The following is a 19037-nucleotide window of genomic DNA, read 5'->3' on the forward strand; positions in this document are numbered from 1 at the left end:
TGCCAGTTCTCAGTGCAATATGAGAATCAATTGCTTGCCAGGGGGTTGGACCCCTGTACAGGTGTAATGATGACACTTCAAATCCCGATGACGCACAATGGGTTGACCGAAGTGGCCTTATACGTGCTCGGCATATACTGTAGCTTTCAATGTGTTCGGTAGAAGTAGAAATCTACTTCAGAAAAAAACAAAGTAGAATCTTCAGTGCAGACAAATTAAGTAATTAGCATGTCACAACCAACAATAGGTAGTATGCCACTGAAATATTAATGAACAGCAGTCATATTCAGCCTGGTCTGACTCCGGCAAGGCCTGGCATTTCATCATTCTAGGTCCTGTGTTGCGAGTCCGGCTATTGCATCACTCCCATGGTCCTTTTGGTCTGAAGCTCTGAAGGGTCTTTAATGTCTGTCTTATGGCAACCGTGTGTCTCTTCTGCACCCGCATTGGAGCACGGTGTATTACATAACTGTCTCTGGCACGGTGTCTACGCGCCACTGTTGTATTGGCTGGCTATATTCTGACGCCGCCCACGCGGAGATCTCTCTTCGATCCGATAAACATGACTGGTCAGTATTTCCAACATTGCAATCTGGGATGGTGTAACTCCACAGTGGTTGTTTGAGGTGAACTGAACGTTTCGAGATCTTCTGACCTGCTCCCGTGTTCAAGTATGTTTATTAGCCATGTATATGGCTCACACATCCTGGGACTTTGACGGGGGTTAAGACATACAGTACACTGTTGCAGAGGACATACAGTAGGACAGGGTGCAGGACAGTACAGTGCAAGGACATGACAGCGCAAAACAGTACAAAAAACAACAAACAAAATACAGTGCAATGTGCAAATTACAATATACCAAAAAAGGGGAGGCACAAATGCAATATACTGTAAATACTACAGATTGGAGTGTGGTGAGTATACTGTATGTACAGTGAATGTACAGAGTGTAGGGTGGTGGATGAGCAGCGTTATGTAGAGTGTGTGCGATGCTGACGATGTTTCCTCGCAAAGGGAGAGTAACGATTCGTTATTGTTCTGCAGGAGTGAAGACGTATTTCCTCACGTTATTGCAAATTGGGACCGGGGGGCACAGTCTGCTCTCATATCCAGCTTATTAACTTCCCAGTAGATGATGAATTCTTATTAAATCTCAAGTCAAAGCTGTAGCGTACCTACGTAGTGGCTCGTCGTCTAAGTGATTGCGAGCGTCATATTATTAAGGTTTCCCTGGACGGTCTTGCTTTTCCGGTGCTGTTCTGGGCTCACCTAGTTGTGGTACCACTGCTCCAGTTCTGTCAGTGTTCCAGTCAGTGCCAGAACAGACTGCGGGGCGCTCATGAGAGACGGTGCGTTCAACTATTCGTCAGATAAGGAAAGGATCCAAAATTGCCGTTGGCTTCCACTAAAGTAGTCAAAATAGTGATGAAAGATTGTATTATCACAATGCAGGGGCTTCAGTGTTCTGCGGATAGGCTATTTAGTTCGGTTTCTCTGTTGCTGTTTTTTAAATTCTCTCCTTTTTGGGGTAGCGTGTAAATTCTCTCCCTTTTATCTTACTATAAAGGCAGGAATCTGTCTGTCTGCCTGTAGGCTATGGCTGTATTACTATGAACTCGAGAACAAGGCAGTGAATGAAGCTCACATTCAGCAGGTAGCCTATATTGCTCAGGACCCAAGGAAGTGTTGAGTGTGAAGTTGATTGGATGAGTGCTTATTGAGAAAGATGCAAACAGCAATACTGGCGAAAAAGCAATCTGCCCATTTGGAAGAGGCCCATTTTGAACTGTCACTGCACTAGTATTATCAACTTGCAGTTGATTTGAGCACCATTTGGTGACTAGATCCGGTTTTGGCATGCATTCCTGACCTGTTTGGTTAGGGAATAGGAAGAAATCCAAATTCATTACTCTTTTGTGTGCCAGAGTACTTTAACCAGTCGTAATACTGTGGAGAATGTTAAGGGAATGTGATAGATGAAATGTGACAATCTCAAATGTGCTCGGGACTGGATGACATCAGGCAGAACATGTCCGGGTCACTGTAAAATGGCAGCCATGGATTTGTCCTTGTCTTTGGACTTTTACAAATGAAGCTGTCGCAAACTGGTCGATTGGATCCAGATGTTTTCACCGGCCGGCCTAAATAGCACTCGGCAGCCGACCAAGAGGCTGGATGACAAGCCATCTGTTTGCCTGAGCTAGAAGTAGCCTAAGTGTGTCTGTCTAGACTGTGACATCTTCTCAATGTAATGCCATGCCATTTGTAGAGCCTATTTCGTTGAGGTCATTCAATTTAATGGCTGCTGAACTCTGCTTATAGCTGCGCCGAGGAGATTTGCCGCTTTCCGCCCTGTAGAGGAGATACTTTTGATTTTGTCCGTTTGATATCCAGGTGTGGTTAGAGAACGGGCCCTGGACATTGCTGATCGGTCCTCCTCCGCGATGCGCCCGTCACTCACTCTGGACCGCGGTAATTGCTTGTAACTGTCAACATGACGCCAGCCCGATTAGCCGGCCATCGTCCTTCAAATCTGTCAGTCACGCCAAGGATTAATTCTGTCCAGTTGAATTCTACGCTGCTCTCCTGAGAAGGCCGGGGGTTGATGATTTTCACAAGATGCGCCCGCATAATCAGGACCAAACGGCAGGAAGCGGCCTAGAACTCAGCATTCAGAGTCACTACCCACGAGCCATGCTTAGCCTAGTTACCGATAACGCAAGAGTCGTCTACTGAATACATGCATATTGATGATTAGTGTTCATTAGTGGCGATCGATGCGCAGCCCTTTAGCAGTTTTATCCCAGCTGCTTTAGGCTGGAGGTAAATACGAATGCTTTCTATTTCACCACGGCCTGCGTTTCTGTCTGCCCGCGTTAAACTGCCGTCCGTGCCGGTGTTAAGGGGGGGGGACGCAGGTCGGGATGATTGGATCCCTCCCGACAAGGAGTGCAAGTGCTGCTGCCAGCGCCATAATGAAGCTCCCGGCTCATCGTCTTAGCACGCGTGGGCGGTAGGAACGGAGACAGAAGACAGAGATTACATGGGAGCCCGAAACGCCACTGTTATTCTGGGTCCTCTTTTTTTTTGAAACATTGAAAGGAGTGAAATGGAGAGAGAGAGAGAGATAGAGAGAGAGATATGAATGTGTGGCTGCTTATTTGCTCTGTCTGAGGGAGATAGAGAAGGAAGTGCTGTTGTGGTCTTGTTCCCTGAAAATGAGGGACAGCCCTCGAAGTCTTGGGATATTTTCGTAAGATCTGCACCTATCTGTGACTTCCTTTCACATGGGGTCCTACGTTTATGATTGGCTACATGTTACCACATCACCTGTTTATTATAAGGTGTAATGCTAGTTAGTATTCGGCAAATAGGTAGTATTAGGCAAATAATGGTCTACAATGTTTTATGCATTACATTACATTACAGTCATTTAGCAGACGCTTTTATCCAAAGCGACTAACAATAATTGCATTTAACGTAGGAAAAGCCAATGTACTACTACTTGCCAGAACTCACAAGTGCACCTCCTTTCTAAAACAAGTGACTAAGAGCATAATCTAGTGCTGAAGGCAAAGTGCAAGAATATCAATCAAAATACGATAGGTGCTTAAGAGGGAGGATCGTTGTAGTACTTCTATGCATGTAGTCACTGAGCGATCATCGAAACCAGGGCATCTCTCAGACACCCATTATCTCCCCTCAACCTTCAGACTAAGGTCATGATTGTCAAGGCGAGGGGCGTGCCTGACGACAACAGTCCTCATCATGTTCCCTGTTTCAGGGATGAAGCCGCCGCATGTTTTGGTGGAACAGCGAGTTTTGGAAAATGACTCGTCATCCCCCCCCACACACAGGATTACCTTTCAAGGATTGCCACTCTCTCTTTCTATCTCTCTCTCTCTCTCTATCAAATGAGCTTTATTGGCACGATAGATCTATCTCTTTATCTCTCTCTATCTCTCTCTCCCTCCCTCTCTCTCTCTCTCCCTCTCTCTCTCTCTCCCTCTTTCTCTCTCTCCCTCTCTCTCTCTCTCTCCCTCTCTCTCTCTCTCCCCCCTCTCTCTCATTCCCCCCCCTCTCTCTCTCTCTCTCTCTCTCTCTCCCTCTCTCTCTCTCCCTCTCTCTCTCTCTCTCTCTCCCCCCCCTCTCTCTCTCTCTCTCCCTCTCTCTCTCTCTCCCTCTTTCTCTCTCTCCCTCTCTCTCTCTCTCTCCCTCTCTCTCTCTCTCCCCCCTCTCTCTCATTCCCCCCCCTCTCTCTCTCTCTCTCTCTCTCTCCCTCTCTCTCTCTCTCCCCCCCCCCCCCCTCTCTCTCTCTCTCTCTCCCTCTCTCTCTCTCTCTCTCTCCCCCCCCCCCCCCCCTCTCTCTCTCTCTCTCTCTCTCTCTCTCTCGTGGCTCACCGAAGGGGTTTTGGAGCCGGGGGGTTCGTACCGTAGTGGGGCGATGAGGACCGGGAACCACCAGCCCACGCAGAGCCGCCTCAGCACACTGCGCATCCTCCACCCTTCGGCTGGGCTCCTAGTCATCCTCCACACACACACACACACACACACACACACACACACACACACACACACACAGTCATTGCCAGCAGTGAAAGAGATTTTGGGCTTTAACGGCCCTGTTCCCTTTAAAGGGAATAGATGTGGTGCCGAACGTATTTCAATGACTGTGAAGTGTATCGGTCGTGGTGTGTAGGATGAATTTGGACACCAACACCCTGCCACTCACAAATACACACACGCACACAGGCGCACACAAAAGCACCCACACGCTCACACACACATACACACGCACTGTACGCACAGGATTACAAAGAAAAATCAAAGCACGTTCTGAAAACTGAAGTCTGGAATTTCTTTTTCTTCAGCAGCCTCCCACAGACGTGCTCAAACCTATCATTTTCTCTGCAGTGGAGGAATTGTGACGTACGCCCGTCGCTAGTGCAGCTGAATTTTAAAAAGCTCTACACCCACGCTCGATACCACTACTGCAAGCGTAATTATCCTTCTGTGCTCTGTAGCCCCTCATGCCATCTCTGTTCGTGAATCCTTTTGAGTTATTTGCGTAGCCTAAATTAATTCTTGTGCAAATGCGAACTGGACAGGATTTGCAACAGGAGCTCTCTATATTGATTTGTAAAGAGTCAGGGGACTGTGCAATAAGTGACACACAGACACCGTCTGTTATTAGCCCAGGACTGAGCATTTTTGGAGGGGCTGAACATTTCTGTTAGTGGGTGATTTGTGTGGAGTGCAGTTTTGTGTGTGATTTGTGTGCTGTTTTTGTGTGTGTGTGTGTGAGTGTGTGTGTGTGTGTGTGTGTCTATGTGCTTGTTGTATGTAAAAGGAAGGGTAGGTAATACACAATGCTTCATTGCTAACTCACTGATGGACTCACCTCATCCAGATTCTCTCAGGGAGTCATAACTACCATGCGGCCACAGAGCCAGGGAACGTAATCACTCACAGGCAGGGGTGGAGTCTGTAACCCCCCCCCCCCCGACTGCTGATGGCCCCCCTAGCCTTGCTCTCATCCGGTTTCATTAATGTATACAGTATATCCCTGGTGTGTCTTCAAGTCCAGATTCAGAATACCACTCTAGATTCAGAATACCACTCTAGATTCAGAATACTAACTCCAGATTCAGAATACTAACTCCAGATTCAGAATACCACTCCAGATTCAGAATACTATCTCCAGATTCAGAATACCACTCCAGATTCAGAATACTAACTCCAGATTCAGAATACTATCTCCAGATTCAGAATACTAACTCCAGATTCAGAATACTATCTCCAGATTCAGAATACCACTCCAGATTCAGAATACTAACTCCAGATTCAGAATACTAACTCCAGATTCAGAATACTAACTCCAGATTCAGAATACTAACTCCAGATTCAGAATACTAACTCCAGATTCAGAATACTAACTCCAGATTCAGAATAACACTCCAGATTCAGAATAACACTCCAGATTCAGAATAACACTCTAGATTCAGAATACCAACTCTAGATTCAGAATACCACTCCAGATTCAGAATACTAACTCTAGATTCAGAATACCACTCCAGATTCAGAATACCACTCTAGATTCAGAATACCACTCTAGATTCAGAATACTAACTCCAGATTCAGAATACTATCTCCAGATTCAGAATACTAACTCTAGATTCAGAATACCACCCCAGATTCAGAATACCACTCTAGATTCAGAATACCACTCTAGATTCAGAATACTAACTCCAGATTCAGAATACTATCTCCAGATTCAGAATACCACTCCAGATTCAGAATACCACTCCAGATTCAGAATACTAACTCCAGATTCAGAATACTAACTCCAGATTCAGAATACTAACTCCAGATTCAGAATACCACTCTAGATTCAGAATACCACTCTAGATTCAGAATACTAACTCTAGATTCAGAATACCACTCTAGATTCAGAATACCACTCTAGATTCAGAATACCACTCTAGATTCAGAATACTAACTCCAGATTCAGAATACTAACTCTAGATTCAGAATACTAACTCTAGATTCAGAATACCACTCTAGATTCAGAATACTAACTCTAGATTCAGAATACTAACTCCAGATTCAGAATACTAACTCCAGATTCAGAATACTAACTCTAGATTCAGAATACTAACTCCAGATTCAGAATACTAACTCCAGATTCAGAATACTAACTCCAGATTCAGAATACTAACTCCAGATTCAGAATACTAACTCCAGATCCCAGATCTTAGACCATCTCTGGGTCTCTGGTGGCTCAGCTCCTGACCTGTGGAACTGGCTGCACTCAATTCAATATGCTTTATTGGCATAAATGTCAGGTGAACAGTGTTTCCAAAGCGTTAATTAAGTAAACTAACAGATAACACTCTCTGGTGGCCACCAATCTCTTTAATGAATGACTTTAATCTGAGAGGCGTGAACAGCATATTGTTTTCTCGTGTTAAGCCGTGCTTTGGAGATTTAGCCGCAGACTTTTTTTGAACACCTCATGTCTTTGTGAGTCAGCCTCGCGCTGGTACAGTAGACTCCTACGGTCGGCCATTAAGAATACGATGCTGACTAGTCGTCATGACGACCATCTAAAAAGAGCTTTCTGTCGCTTCTAGAATACGGGACTACACTAGACCTGCTATTGTATGTCAGCATCCAGACCACCACTCTGAGGTCAGCCATCGCCTTGGCGACAGAGTGCTTGAGGGACTGCCGTGCGCACCTGTGGCTGATGGCGGTGCTGACGGTAGTGATAATGACAGGGCCGACAGTGATGGCTGTGACCAAGAGACGTCTCAAGAGCCTGCTGCTGCTGCGAATGGAAGGGGAACCGGTGCAGTGTGTGTGTGTGTGTGTGTGTGATTTTTGACACTGACACACATTCTCCAAGCATTAGTCAAGTGGTGAGAGCATGTCATACCATATGCCAGACGATTGTGGACTGCAGCGTCTGTGGAACTGATAGTACACCAGTATGCTAGCCTACGTCTGGCGTTCTGTGAGGTTTTGCCTTTTTTTTTGAATGGGTCTGTATCTGTTGTATTGACTGATGCAGCGGACCGTTAAAGTTCTATTTTCTCTCAGATACCCATTGTCAGGGGTAACTGGCAAACCAAGACTTTTAATTAGTTGGCTACCGTATCACCAGAGATGGATAGATTTTATCTCAGGACCTTGTGGGGAGATGTTCACTGATCTGGTGGAAATCACCTCCAGTTACTTTTCATGGTGTTTTTTTTTTCTTTATCAGAAAGAGATCACTTCCTGATTGTGCCGTGTGAGCTTCCTATCTCCCATGTTAAGAGTGGCTGCACTGCTACCTTCTCCCCTGGCTCGATCTCTCTATTGTCAACACGCCTCAGTGCTGTTTGTCCAAGTCCCTATCTCTACAAAGCAATGCGTTGTAATCTAGACACAGGCACGGTGATGCTACCTAGACTGCTAAGCATGTCACTGCCTACGTAACAGAATCCTTTGAACAGTATAGGCTAGTCTCCACAGTTAAGTGGCAGTTGATCTGTACCAGGCAAGTCGTAACCGGAGTGGGGTGACTGCCCCCTTCTGGCAGAGACATTAACTGCATCAGCCACACATAATGCATATTGCATAACATTGACCTTAATTTAATGAAATGGAGTGAAGAAGGCATAGGGAAGGGAAAAAAAAAACTAATTATGTAACGGTAATGAGTTTTTCCATAAAAAACATTTAATTAGTCCTGTGCTGAATAAATTCAGGTGTTATTTCCCTCTAGATAGCTGCAACAAAATGTCTCACTCCATTCCTAATCTAACTACTTTCCGAGGAGTGTGTTTCTGACAGTTTCATAATTGGAGTTCAGCTGTAACAGAATGAGTACAATATTTAAATATTTATTTTCTGGGATTCCACTTATGTCAGTGTTTCTTTCTTTTTGGTGTACTACTCTGTAAGAAACATACTTTTTGGCTGTCTAAACAGCATGGGAACATTGTGAGACTGTATGAATAATTTCTAGTTTCAAGCTATTTTCATAACTTTCTTCACTTTCCAAAGCTTCTTTCTGTTTACAGCTTTACAATAGGAAAAGTTCTCTTTCCATTACTGAGACAGGTAGGCTAGGGACGGTAATAACAATGCCTGTTCAGACTGCGCTGCAGTTGCAGTAGTTCTACTGCATTTCAAAAGAGCCTTGCCTCTAAGTGCGAACTATTATATAACTCAACAACTTGAGTATAATATTGAGGGTGGGGGTGGAAGGAGCAGGTCTACAAATGCCGTCAAAACAAATGTACCAATGAACCTTCCCTTAAAATGTGTCATGACGGCTCACGCCGATAAGATCGAGCAGACACACGCGCACACACACACACAAACACGCACACTTGCTCCAACAGACGGCACAAACACGCCGAGCCTGTTTTTCACAAAAACCAAAAAAAAACTCCCCAACGGCCAGATCGAGTTACAGGACCGCAGGCTAGCGGCGGCGTGGGGCATTCGGTAGAGGGAGAGGAGGACCGGGGGACACGCAGAGACGGCTCTGTCGCACCAGGGTGCCAGCGCCCTACTGGACGTCCATTTTGAGCATTGTGACAATGGATTAAGCCCTAATCCTATCAGCGTCATTTAGATAAAGGGCCAGGACCACTCCTCTCTACAGGGGGGATTACCAGGACCACTCCTCTCTACAGGGGGGGATTACCAGGAGGAAATGGCTCCCCACACCACCTGACCTGACACACATCCCATCTCCGACCGCCCCCGACCTCCCAGTCGTCTTCAAGCTTTAGGGAAAGTAGATGTGAAGATGTCAGGGGTCGCGTCGGACACCCTTTGAGGGCGTTAGTAGCCGGACCATGATGCTGTGCTTCGGGGGGCGCAGGCGGTCTAGGCCGGACCGCAGCCGCATCCAAGGGAACGAGGAGGATTATTTACTGGCTGACGAGTCTCACATCCTCCCCAACCCGTACTACCTGGACACAGGTAACACACGCTCACGGCAGGGGGCCACTGAGCACACACACATGCACACACACGCGGGCGCACGCACGCACGCGCGCACACACACACACACACACACACACACACACACAGACACAGAGAGGAGGATATCCTGACTATTAATAGTTATTAATTAGTTATAGATTAGACTCATAATGAGTCACAAATGGCAGCATTGACAGAGTCCAGTCAACTTTAGCTTGGCTTACTTTAAAAGCAAGATACCAGCAGGTATTTAAGCCATACTAACCTGGTTTTGTTTGAGCAATGTGGGATATTCAACTAAATCAACTTGGCTTGTTTGTTATTTGAGAAAACATTGGCCAGACCTGTTCTTCCTTGCACAATACTTTGGATACCTAAGATACTTTCCTTTCAATGTTTGCCAGTTCCCCCTGGTAACCCAAAACCTGAATCACATTACATGCACTTGAATGTGCAGCTTTATTAATATGACAACGTGACACGATTATGATACAGTAGAAGCGCGTTAGTGTGAGACAAGTCACGCATGCCTTTATTATTTTCTCTGTGTTCTCTAATGAGACAACAAGTTTGTTTCTGGTATGATCTTGTTGACGCTGTTACTTCAGGGGTGCTTCTTCCATTAGAGAGATTCATTTACCATGTCTAGGAGCATTCGTACCATGTCTACAATATCACTGAACCACGTGTCCTTCGTACCGTCTCATAATGTCATTTGAGTTTTTGTCATTAGTCATTTGTTATTAGCAAGGTTTTTTGTTCATTTTACTGTAGGTCCATGGGTATGGTTCTGTATAATGTCAGGTGTTGTATGGGGTTACTGTATGAAGTTACACACTGGAGGTTCAGGAAGTATTGTATAGTAGTTGCTGTTGAGAGAAGTACTACAGAGAGGTACTAAAAGTCTATGCATGCTATTTCCCACTTCCTTGCCACAGGGTGGCAGTGCTTTTGACTGCACCCCCAACTGACTCATGTCCCATAGATATCAGAATTGGGATTTAGGCTTGAACCAGTTAGCAGCCGTTTTTATTTGACCAGTGAATCATTTTCCACCAAAACTCTGGCAATGCAGAAACTTTATAATTAAAGAGCTGAATACACAAAAATAAGTGGTCTAATAACGGCTTGGCTGCTTCTCAAAATGTTGTAATTAAGGCAACTTAAATAGAAATGCCATTTTATACGGCCATTAATTCACAAGTTAATAACAGCACTGTTAAGATGAATTGTCCTGTTGTAAAAGGCATTCAGCCTTTCCTGGAATTCTTAACCTCTCTGCAGTTGGAGTGACTAGAACCAGGACTGCGTCTCCTCCTCTACTTACTCCATTGTCGGTGATGTTCTGTCAGACTGAGTGACATAGCCGACTTGGAATGCTCTCCTGGTTTTTGGTGAGAGGAAGAACATATTTTCCCAGTCTTGCCCTTTAAAAAATATGCAACCCACCTGTGTGCGGCCCATGTGGTCCAGCCTTTTTACAGAGCCTGAGATTAGCAGTGCTTTAAGTGGCAGCTAAAACCTGGCTGAAGAGAGGGTTGTTAGTTCCTGATACTCCTCCTCTTCTCTCTCTCTCTCTTGTCCCTCTAACTCGGGCGAGCAAGGGGAAAACTCCTCCTTTCTGTGTTCCCTCTCGCTTGTTTAGTTGCAAATGAGAACTTGTTGAGAGAGAGAGAGAGAGAGACAGAGAGACAGAGAGAGAAAGAGGCTCCAGGGACACAGTCTTCTTTCATTGCAGTTTGTTTGAGATCTTAGTCTTTGTTGACTACAGCGGGGGTATCAGCTCACCCCGGTCCCTCGACCCCCGACCCCTGCGCTCACCGTCCATTTCACCTCTGCGGAGGGCCGAGAGTCTCGGGACAGCGTCCGTCTACCGCCGTCCGTCCGGATCCGCTCCTGGTTTTCCGTCCGTCTTGGGGGTTGGGAGGGCTGCCGAAAGTTCAAACAGACACACGCACACTCGCTCATGCTCGGCAGGGCAAGGACCGGAGAGACTACGGGGTTCGTCTGCGCCGCCGGCGGAAAAAGGCTCGCTCGCAACCCGCAACCGAGGAGGGAGGATGCATCGTTTCTTTTTCACTTGTTGCGCATTTCACGTACGGCATGACGAGCGCGCGTTTGTTTGCTTCGACGCGAACTCCTTCGAGCCGGTGGTTTTCTCTGTTCCCGTCGGACAGGTAGGGGAGAGCGAGCGGAGCGGGAGGAGGCAGCCGCCTCTGTCCAGATGCCCTCGCCTGGGCGCTGAGTAGAGGACCCGGGAGGGCCGCTGGGGTTATGGAGGTGGCACCCGAGGCTTTGCTCACGCTTGTTTGAAGATACCCCCCCACCACCACCACCCCCGTGTCAAAGGTGAAGGATTACGTCTGGGGTTGGAATGCAGCCTGGAAGTGAAGGACTCGGAGAGCAGCTGTAAACAGCACCGAGCAGGGAGAGTGAGTGTGTGTGTGAGTGTGTGCGTGTGTGTGTAAGTCTGCCGTGCCATGCTATTGCTGAGCAGCCGCACGGATGATGCTATCCCCAGGGGTGTGGCTGTAGGCCAGCAGCAGCAGACTGTGTATCACGTCTCGGTCATCCTGAACAGGGATGAGGCCGAGCCGGGGCCAGAGCCGGGCCGGAGCGCCCGTAGCCCGGCGGAGGTGGAAGGGGGTCAGTCGGCTGGAAGCGGCAGCGGCAGGTCCAGGAATGGCCCGGGTCTCGGCGGTGTGAGGCCGGAGCTCGGCAGGTGGCCCTCCCTGCGCCGCGCAGGCAGAGCCGAGAGGCGGAGGGAGGAGGTAGTAGTGGAGGAGGAGGAGGAGGAGGAGGAGGGGGGAAGAATGAAGACGGACCGGTTTCTCCAACAGCCCTCGGCTGCCCGGGCCCGACCAGACGAGGAGGCGGCGCAGGCAGCGGCGCAGGCGTCCACGGAAGCTCCGGAGAACCAGACTCAGTCCCGAATGTCCCCCCAGTGCCGAGGCCCCCTCCCCGGGGAACACGGCGGCGGCGGCGGCTCTCCTCCCCGTGTCGCGCTGCGTAGGCCGCCGCCCCTCCCCAGCGACGGCGTTCCGCCCGGCAGGAGGGCGGTGGTGAGCATGTACGGAGGAGACGGCGCCCGGCAGGGGGCGGGCTCGCCGGGCGGACGGGAGCGAGCGCCTCTGAGGAGGCCCCGGAGCGTGTGCATGCTGGCGGGCCCCGGGGCGGCGCCGGCGGAGCCCGGGGCCGAGAGGCGGCGGGCGGGCTCTCTGGACGCCACACAGCAGTACCGGACCCGGAGGGCCGAGCTCCGGGCCGTGGACGGACTCAGGCCCGCTGCCCCCGCCGCCACTGCCGCCGCCGCCCCCGCCGCCCCCCCTCGGCGGCCCCGGGGCCCTGAGGAGGCAGTGGCGGCGGCGCCCCCCCCCAGGCTCCGCCAGAGGAGCTGGAGGCCCCGCCCCGTCAGTATGACAGTGCTGGAGCTGGGGAAGAAGGCCGACAGTCCGGCCGGCGGCGGCGAGGGCGGGGGCCTCCTCCGGGGTGCCTTCCGCTGGAGGCTGTTCGGCAGGGGAGCCCCCCAGGACAAGGACGTGGAGACGGGCAAAGAGGCCGGGGACGTGCGGGTAAGCCCCGCCCCCGCTGCCGCCGGCGCCGCCAAGCCCCCCGGACGGCCGGACGGCCCCAAGAAAACCCTGAGCTCGCTGCGGCGGACCCTCAGCCTGCGCATCAGGAGGGGCCGGCCCAGGGAGAGGGCGGAGGCGGCGTCCGGGCCGGCGCCGGAGGGGGATCGCTCCCGCGCTCGCAGCATGGGGGAGGACGCAGCGGCGGCGGCGGCGGCCCCGCGACCCTTCTCGTACCTCACCGGGAGGACCCTGCCGCCGCCGTCCGAGCGGGAGGACAATGCCGGCGGCGGGGGGGGGACGCAGTACATTCGCTACCACAGCAGGGGGAAGGTCAAGGTCATGGAGGTGCCCCTCTACCCGGCCAAACTGTCCGGCAAAGCCGCCGCCGAGGAGCCCAGCGTCTGGCAGCTCATCGCTAGCCGCTTCAGGAGGAAGGAGCAGCCATTGACCAGTAAATGTGAGCCCCCCCAGCCTCACAGTAAAGAGACTGGCAAACATCCACTGGCGAGGCATAAAAATCCACAGCCGGTTGCTATAGAGACACTGGCAGGCATTGACTTCAACAAAGGTCAAGGTAAGCATTGTAAGATTGATGAATTTATTCCCCTGAGTGCTTCCAAAACCCGGCGCAGCCCTCTCAAAAGACTGCATTGAAAAAGTTCACTTTAATTCAAGTGAAATGGGGTTTGCATCCATAGGGGGAAACTGGCCAAATGAAAAACACATGGAGTCTTGTGCACTAGACGATTTGGCATTCAAAACGCTTCAGCTCCCGAAGGAAGCAAACCGCATTTTTTCGGAGCTTGCGTTAATTGTGCTTTCTCGTTTTAAATGCTGCGGCGTTTCGGGTCACTTGTTGATTTGGCCGGCTCCCCTGACAGGAGGGACTCTCCTCTTTCTCGATGCGTTTTTGACCGGTGAGACGCTGTCCCGCGACCCGGCAGACATTGTGCAGTAACGGCCGGTCTCCCGGACACCGTGGCTGGCGGACTGGTAATGCTGCTGGTCTCTGAGCACCCAGGCTTAACGCCGGAGCATTAACGCAGCCAGCGGACGTAATAGGAACACTTTTGGCAGCCTAGCAGGGCTAAATTAGGACGGCTTACGCACTATAATGATGGGGGTTCGAGAGGCGTCTTCTTAAGCACCACGTTTTGAAGGTTAGCGGCCTCTGAGAAGCCAATGGAGGATTTTAGAAGTGGCATAGGCCTTACTGCCTTGCTTGTTGTTAATTAGTATTTTCTGTGGAAGCTTAAAACCTTTTGTCGACGTTTTCAGAAGTTCAGATGTAGCAGGGGTTGATATTTCTCTTGAGGGCTAATGCTCTGTCCCAATGCTACCAGGAAGCTCTATAAGTCTTCCTGAGGTGATCTGTGTGGAAGTCTATTTGTATTCGTATGAGACCAGTTACCAAGGACACCGAATCCTTTGTTGTGTTAAGTGCGCATTTGGTACAGTACTATTTGTCAGCGTTTTCCACTGTGGAGCCAGTGAAGTCAGTCAATCAGTCAGTCAGTCAGTCAGGCTGTTGGAATGTAGGTGTGCCAATCACGCTGACTAAAGCCTACTGTTCAATGCTCAGGGCGGTTCTAGGTTCCTGTTACTACCTGCCTAAGTGTTTGACACGGTGGCTGCTAAATAAATCAAGAGTGTTTGTGAGCCCAGCCCAACACACTCACACACGCACGCTTATCGTTGGGGTTCATACAGACAGATGCACGTTTTCTGTAGCAATAGAAACCAGAAGCCGTAGTTACTTTGCACCGGAGTCTCTGCCGCGTTCGACACGGTCGCCGGTCGGCGAGGCCTTGCTGCGGCTAGCGTCGGCGATGAGCGGCTCTTCGCTCTGCTCTGTTCTGTTCTGTGTGTGTGTGTGTGTGTGTCCCACTCCGGGGATGAGGTGTTGCGGTTCCCGTCGTCCCCACCCCCACCTGCGGATGAACAAAGCCATTCCTGTGTGTCAAGGCCTGCCGACGGGCACTGAACCATGCGGTCAGATGAGGGCTCCGTCTCTGGAGGAGGAGGAGGAGCAGGAGGGATCAGAAGGCATGAGGCAGCCATCGACGTGCTCTCCATAACACCAAGGCCTCTTCAAAGTACAAGTTGAAATACCAGAAGTGCTTAAGTTTGTACTTGTACTTTGAACCGGAGTAGTAGGCTACGCTATGTTGCGCTGTAGTCAAGTCGGCAGAGTGTCTTGCCTTGACTTGCTGCCTCGAGGCTGAGTCACCACTAAGACCATTCCTACTCTGTAAACCATTCATACTCTGTTAAAGATCGGATAGATAGATAGATAGATAGATAGATAGATAGATCATGATCACGGGTGGGGTAGTAGTGACTAAAGAAGTGGGTATACTCTGACTGAAGAAGTGGGTATACTCTGACTAAAGAAGTGGGTATACTCTGACTGAAGAAGTGGGTATACTCTGACTGAAGATGTGGGTATACTCTGACTAAAGAAATGGGTATACTGTTGCAGAAATGTTACAGTGTTTACATTAGTGGTGTTTAAAGAAGCGGGTGTACTGTGGGTCCATGGATAAAGAGGTGGGTGTACTGCGTATAACTAACCTCCACTACACCACTGGATAGATGGGTATGCTTTTTATCCCAGAGGGGAAATTGCTGTATTACAGCAGTAAGGAGAATAAAAAAGCACGTTCAGGGACTAATTTACAGTAGGTGCACAGAATATATATATATATCTTTTACAACAATTATATAAGCTCAAGCTGTACAAGAGTGCAATACCTACAGTGTCAGTCCAATAAAATATTGGATTATGTCCATGTCGATAAATAATAAATGAACTGTAATGTAAACTGTCCTGTCCAATAAAAGTATTGGCGACAAAAACAAACTGTCCTAGCTCCCTCCCTCCATGCTGGCTCAGGTCCAAACAGTGTCCAGTCAGTCCATGGATGTATGTCAGTCGCAGGGGATGTGTTGAGCAGCCTGATGGCGGCCGGTAGGACGCCGGTGGGAGGGTCATTCTGCCACGGGAGGGTCAGTCTGCCGGGGGAGGGTCAGGTGCTCCTCCGCCTGACCGTTGTGTGTCTCACAGAGGAGGGACGGACACATTATCTGTACTTCGTAAGCTGTGACGTCCGTCTCCAAAGACCCAGTGAGTAGAGTGAGTTCATGTGAACAATGCCTATTCAGTTCCCCCAGCAGGGTCACACGATGGGGACTTCTGTCCAGCTGATAGACTTACTATGACAAACACACCGTGTCACTTTCCAGCAAATTGGGAGAGCGGGCGCTGACACAGTGGTAATGAATCCCACCTGAGAAACAGAGAGGAAATAAAGAGAGCTGTGGGAGAGATAGAGAGACCAGTCGGGTGAGTCACAGTCTAGGAGGGCCGAGTCCTTATTGCCTCTATCGACTCACGTCACTCAAGATGGCCGCATGAATGTAACATCTCCAATAAACGTGTACCTGGGGGTTAAAGGAGTTCCGTTCATCGGTTGTCCAATCTTTTTCTAAGGAAGGGATCGATGTCGGGCCTTTGACGACACAGAAAGAAAGACCTTTAAGTCCACCTATTCACATTGGAATAGATCAGCACCTGGCTTTTTTGCCTGTTTCACCCAGGTAGAAATGACATTCGGCCGTTCAGAGCTCGGAGGATCACGGTAAGAGTTGCGAGTCCGACGTGGATGACGTATTTGTGAATGGCCCTGCAGAGAGTAGGCTACTACAAGGTGGGGAGATGATTCAGGACGATTGCGCCAAACCAGAGCCTGACCGTTTTAAGTATAGCCCTCGTCAGAGGGAATGGCAGTGGGTGGGTAGCAAGACGTGTGGTTTACAAATGAGGGATGTAAAAATACTTATTGCGAGCTAAATTCTCACTCTGTAATTTTTGACTATGGGAACGCGTCCCAGGCCTCTGGACTTGAGGGGAAGTTCAGACCTCAAGGTTGTCCTCTCTCATTCCATAGCGCGCGCACACACACACACACACACACACACACACACCACACACACACTCAGAGTGTACACACGAGGAGAGTTTCTGCTGCCTTCGCATTTTCCTTTCTCACAAACTCAAAAAGACGGTCTGATCGTGCATCGGTACCCTCGGATTGAATTGCCATTTTTATTCGACCGGACGTGAGCAGCGAAGTGAAAATCATAACAAACAAGGCGGCGCAGTTTTACCCTCAGAGAAACAAAGGCGCTGGTGTCCTCTCTTGTTTCCACGGGCATTCTAGGCCACGGCTGATGTCGTTGGGCCACAATTATTTCAAAAAGGATGACGTAACCAAAGGAACACGAACTCAATTAGCCGCTTTAGCAGGGCATGAGGCACGTTGTATCCGCTCGGCGCTGACTGGCTATCTGGCAGGCTGTAATTTGATAGTGACGGCCACAGGACGCAGCCATGAGCGAGATTATCACATGATTGGATATAATTTTGACCAGAAAGGATCCATGGCTGTTAAGCCTTATGTGACGAGCGTCCATTGTGTCGTGTCTTTTCAACCTCTTTGTCGGCGTCTCATGTCTTTTGAAAAGTAGGGATGACAGATGATGAGGGCTGTTGCCATGGTCTGTTGTGTCCCCCACCTTCCAGGAACTAAAGTGGCCAGCAACTCCACAGCGCCCCTTTTGTGGGCGATGGCCTGTCTATTTCTGGGCTTGACCTTGTGTGTGTTCGGTTCGCCTTTTAGAGACAAGAAAGATCAGCGACTGTCTGTTCTAGATTGTTCTGCGGTTGGATGCAGTTAAAACATGCAGTGAAGACTCACAATTGGGGCTCACATCAACAAATGAGGCCTATAGATTTGCCTCTGGGTATGAAATGTGCTATACAAATAAAGCTTTGATTGATCGATTGATATAGATGAAGAACCATATATGTGCGTTTTGGATTTTTTCGGGAGCGCTTGATCAGTAACAGACGTACAGAGTACAGACCGTCCTAATATTTTGTGTGAATGATATACATCACTTGCAAGTACACAATGTCTTCTGTAACAATGTAATATGCATTTAACCCTCTTCTGGTGTAAAAGTCAGAAGACACCGAGATTACAGAACAGTAACACACCTGTAAATGTAAACTGCACTTTGTCTATAAGCTTCAAATAATTTTTGATCAGAACCTACAGTACGCAGGATCAGCACTGATGGATCATACTGGTGCTGCTCCCCCACCTCCAGCTCCTTTCACGTGGGAGTTGATTTCTGTGTGTGAAATTTTGCTAGAGAGGTTGTTTACGTCTCACATGTGATTAGTTAAAGACCTAACAACCTGGCCAATGTGAGCAGTGACCTCATCTAACTTCCCCTGTGGTCGTTGTGAAGCGCAGCTACACTCTCGCCCTCTCCCATCTTCCCCAGCTGAAGAACCGGAGAGCCTCGGCTCGTGTTCTGACATGTTCAAGGAGAAGAAGTATCAAACTAGTAGAGTGAGGTCCTTAACGCCAGGCTTGGAATCCAAAACCACACAGTCTCACACACAGACCAGTCAGAAGAAACCACTGCTAAAGAGACTCTCTTTCAGGCCATTTTCCAAAAAGGGGTTTATTTTCTTCGTCTAGTCTAGTGTGGGTTCGAGGTAATCTTACTACAAGGTCAATTTGTGTTTAGAATGGTTTCCCTCTGCCTCACTGACAGTAAATCTGTTTGGGTGACGAAGAATGGCAGCTTGAATGATAAGGTGATACTATACTGTCAGCGTTTTTCTTAGTTTGATTGATTTCCATGTACAGTGCCATCACTGTAAGCATGGTGGGAGAACTCTGTTATGGCAACACACATGTTCACTCTATAATGATGCCTATGTGTTTGGTGTTTGAGATGCTCATTGTTATGATGTAGACATGAGAGGGTTGCACCTTGCTGCCTGGAGACATGTTGTCTGAACCCCCTTGTTCAGAGATGGTATCTCCATGGGGGCTCTGGCAATGGGGAATATAATAATAATAATAATAATAATAATAATAATAATAATAATAATAA

At 49.0% G+C, this 19037-nt stretch overlaps 1 protein-coding gene across 2 annotated transcripts in view; it reads left to right on the plus strand.

Annotated features, from left to right (window-relative positions):
* agap3 (ArfGAP with GTPase domain, ankyrin repeat and PH domain 3) overlaps positions 1-19037 on the plus strand; it is a gene marked incomplete at its 5' end in the record, with an annotated part of 114120 nt that overhangs the window by 30921 nt on the left and 64162 nt on the right. Inside the window, one exon of one of the 2 annotated variants that reach the window (XM_084457984.1) lies at positions 12343-13635. The exons of the other annotated variant lie outside the window; for it this stretch is intronic. Coding sequence (XP_084314110.1) covers positions 12423-13635 — 1213 coding nt within the window. Of the gene's footprint in view, positions 1-12342; positions 13636-19037 lie in introns of those variants that run through there. 2 annotated transcript variants of the gene reach the window in all.

Source organism: Borostomias antarcticus (genome assembly GCF_949987555.1).
Source record: "Borostomias antarcticus genome assembly, chromosome: 24".
NCBI lineage: Eukaryota > Metazoa > Chordata > Actinopteri > Stomiiformes > Stomiidae > Borostomias > Borostomias antarcticus.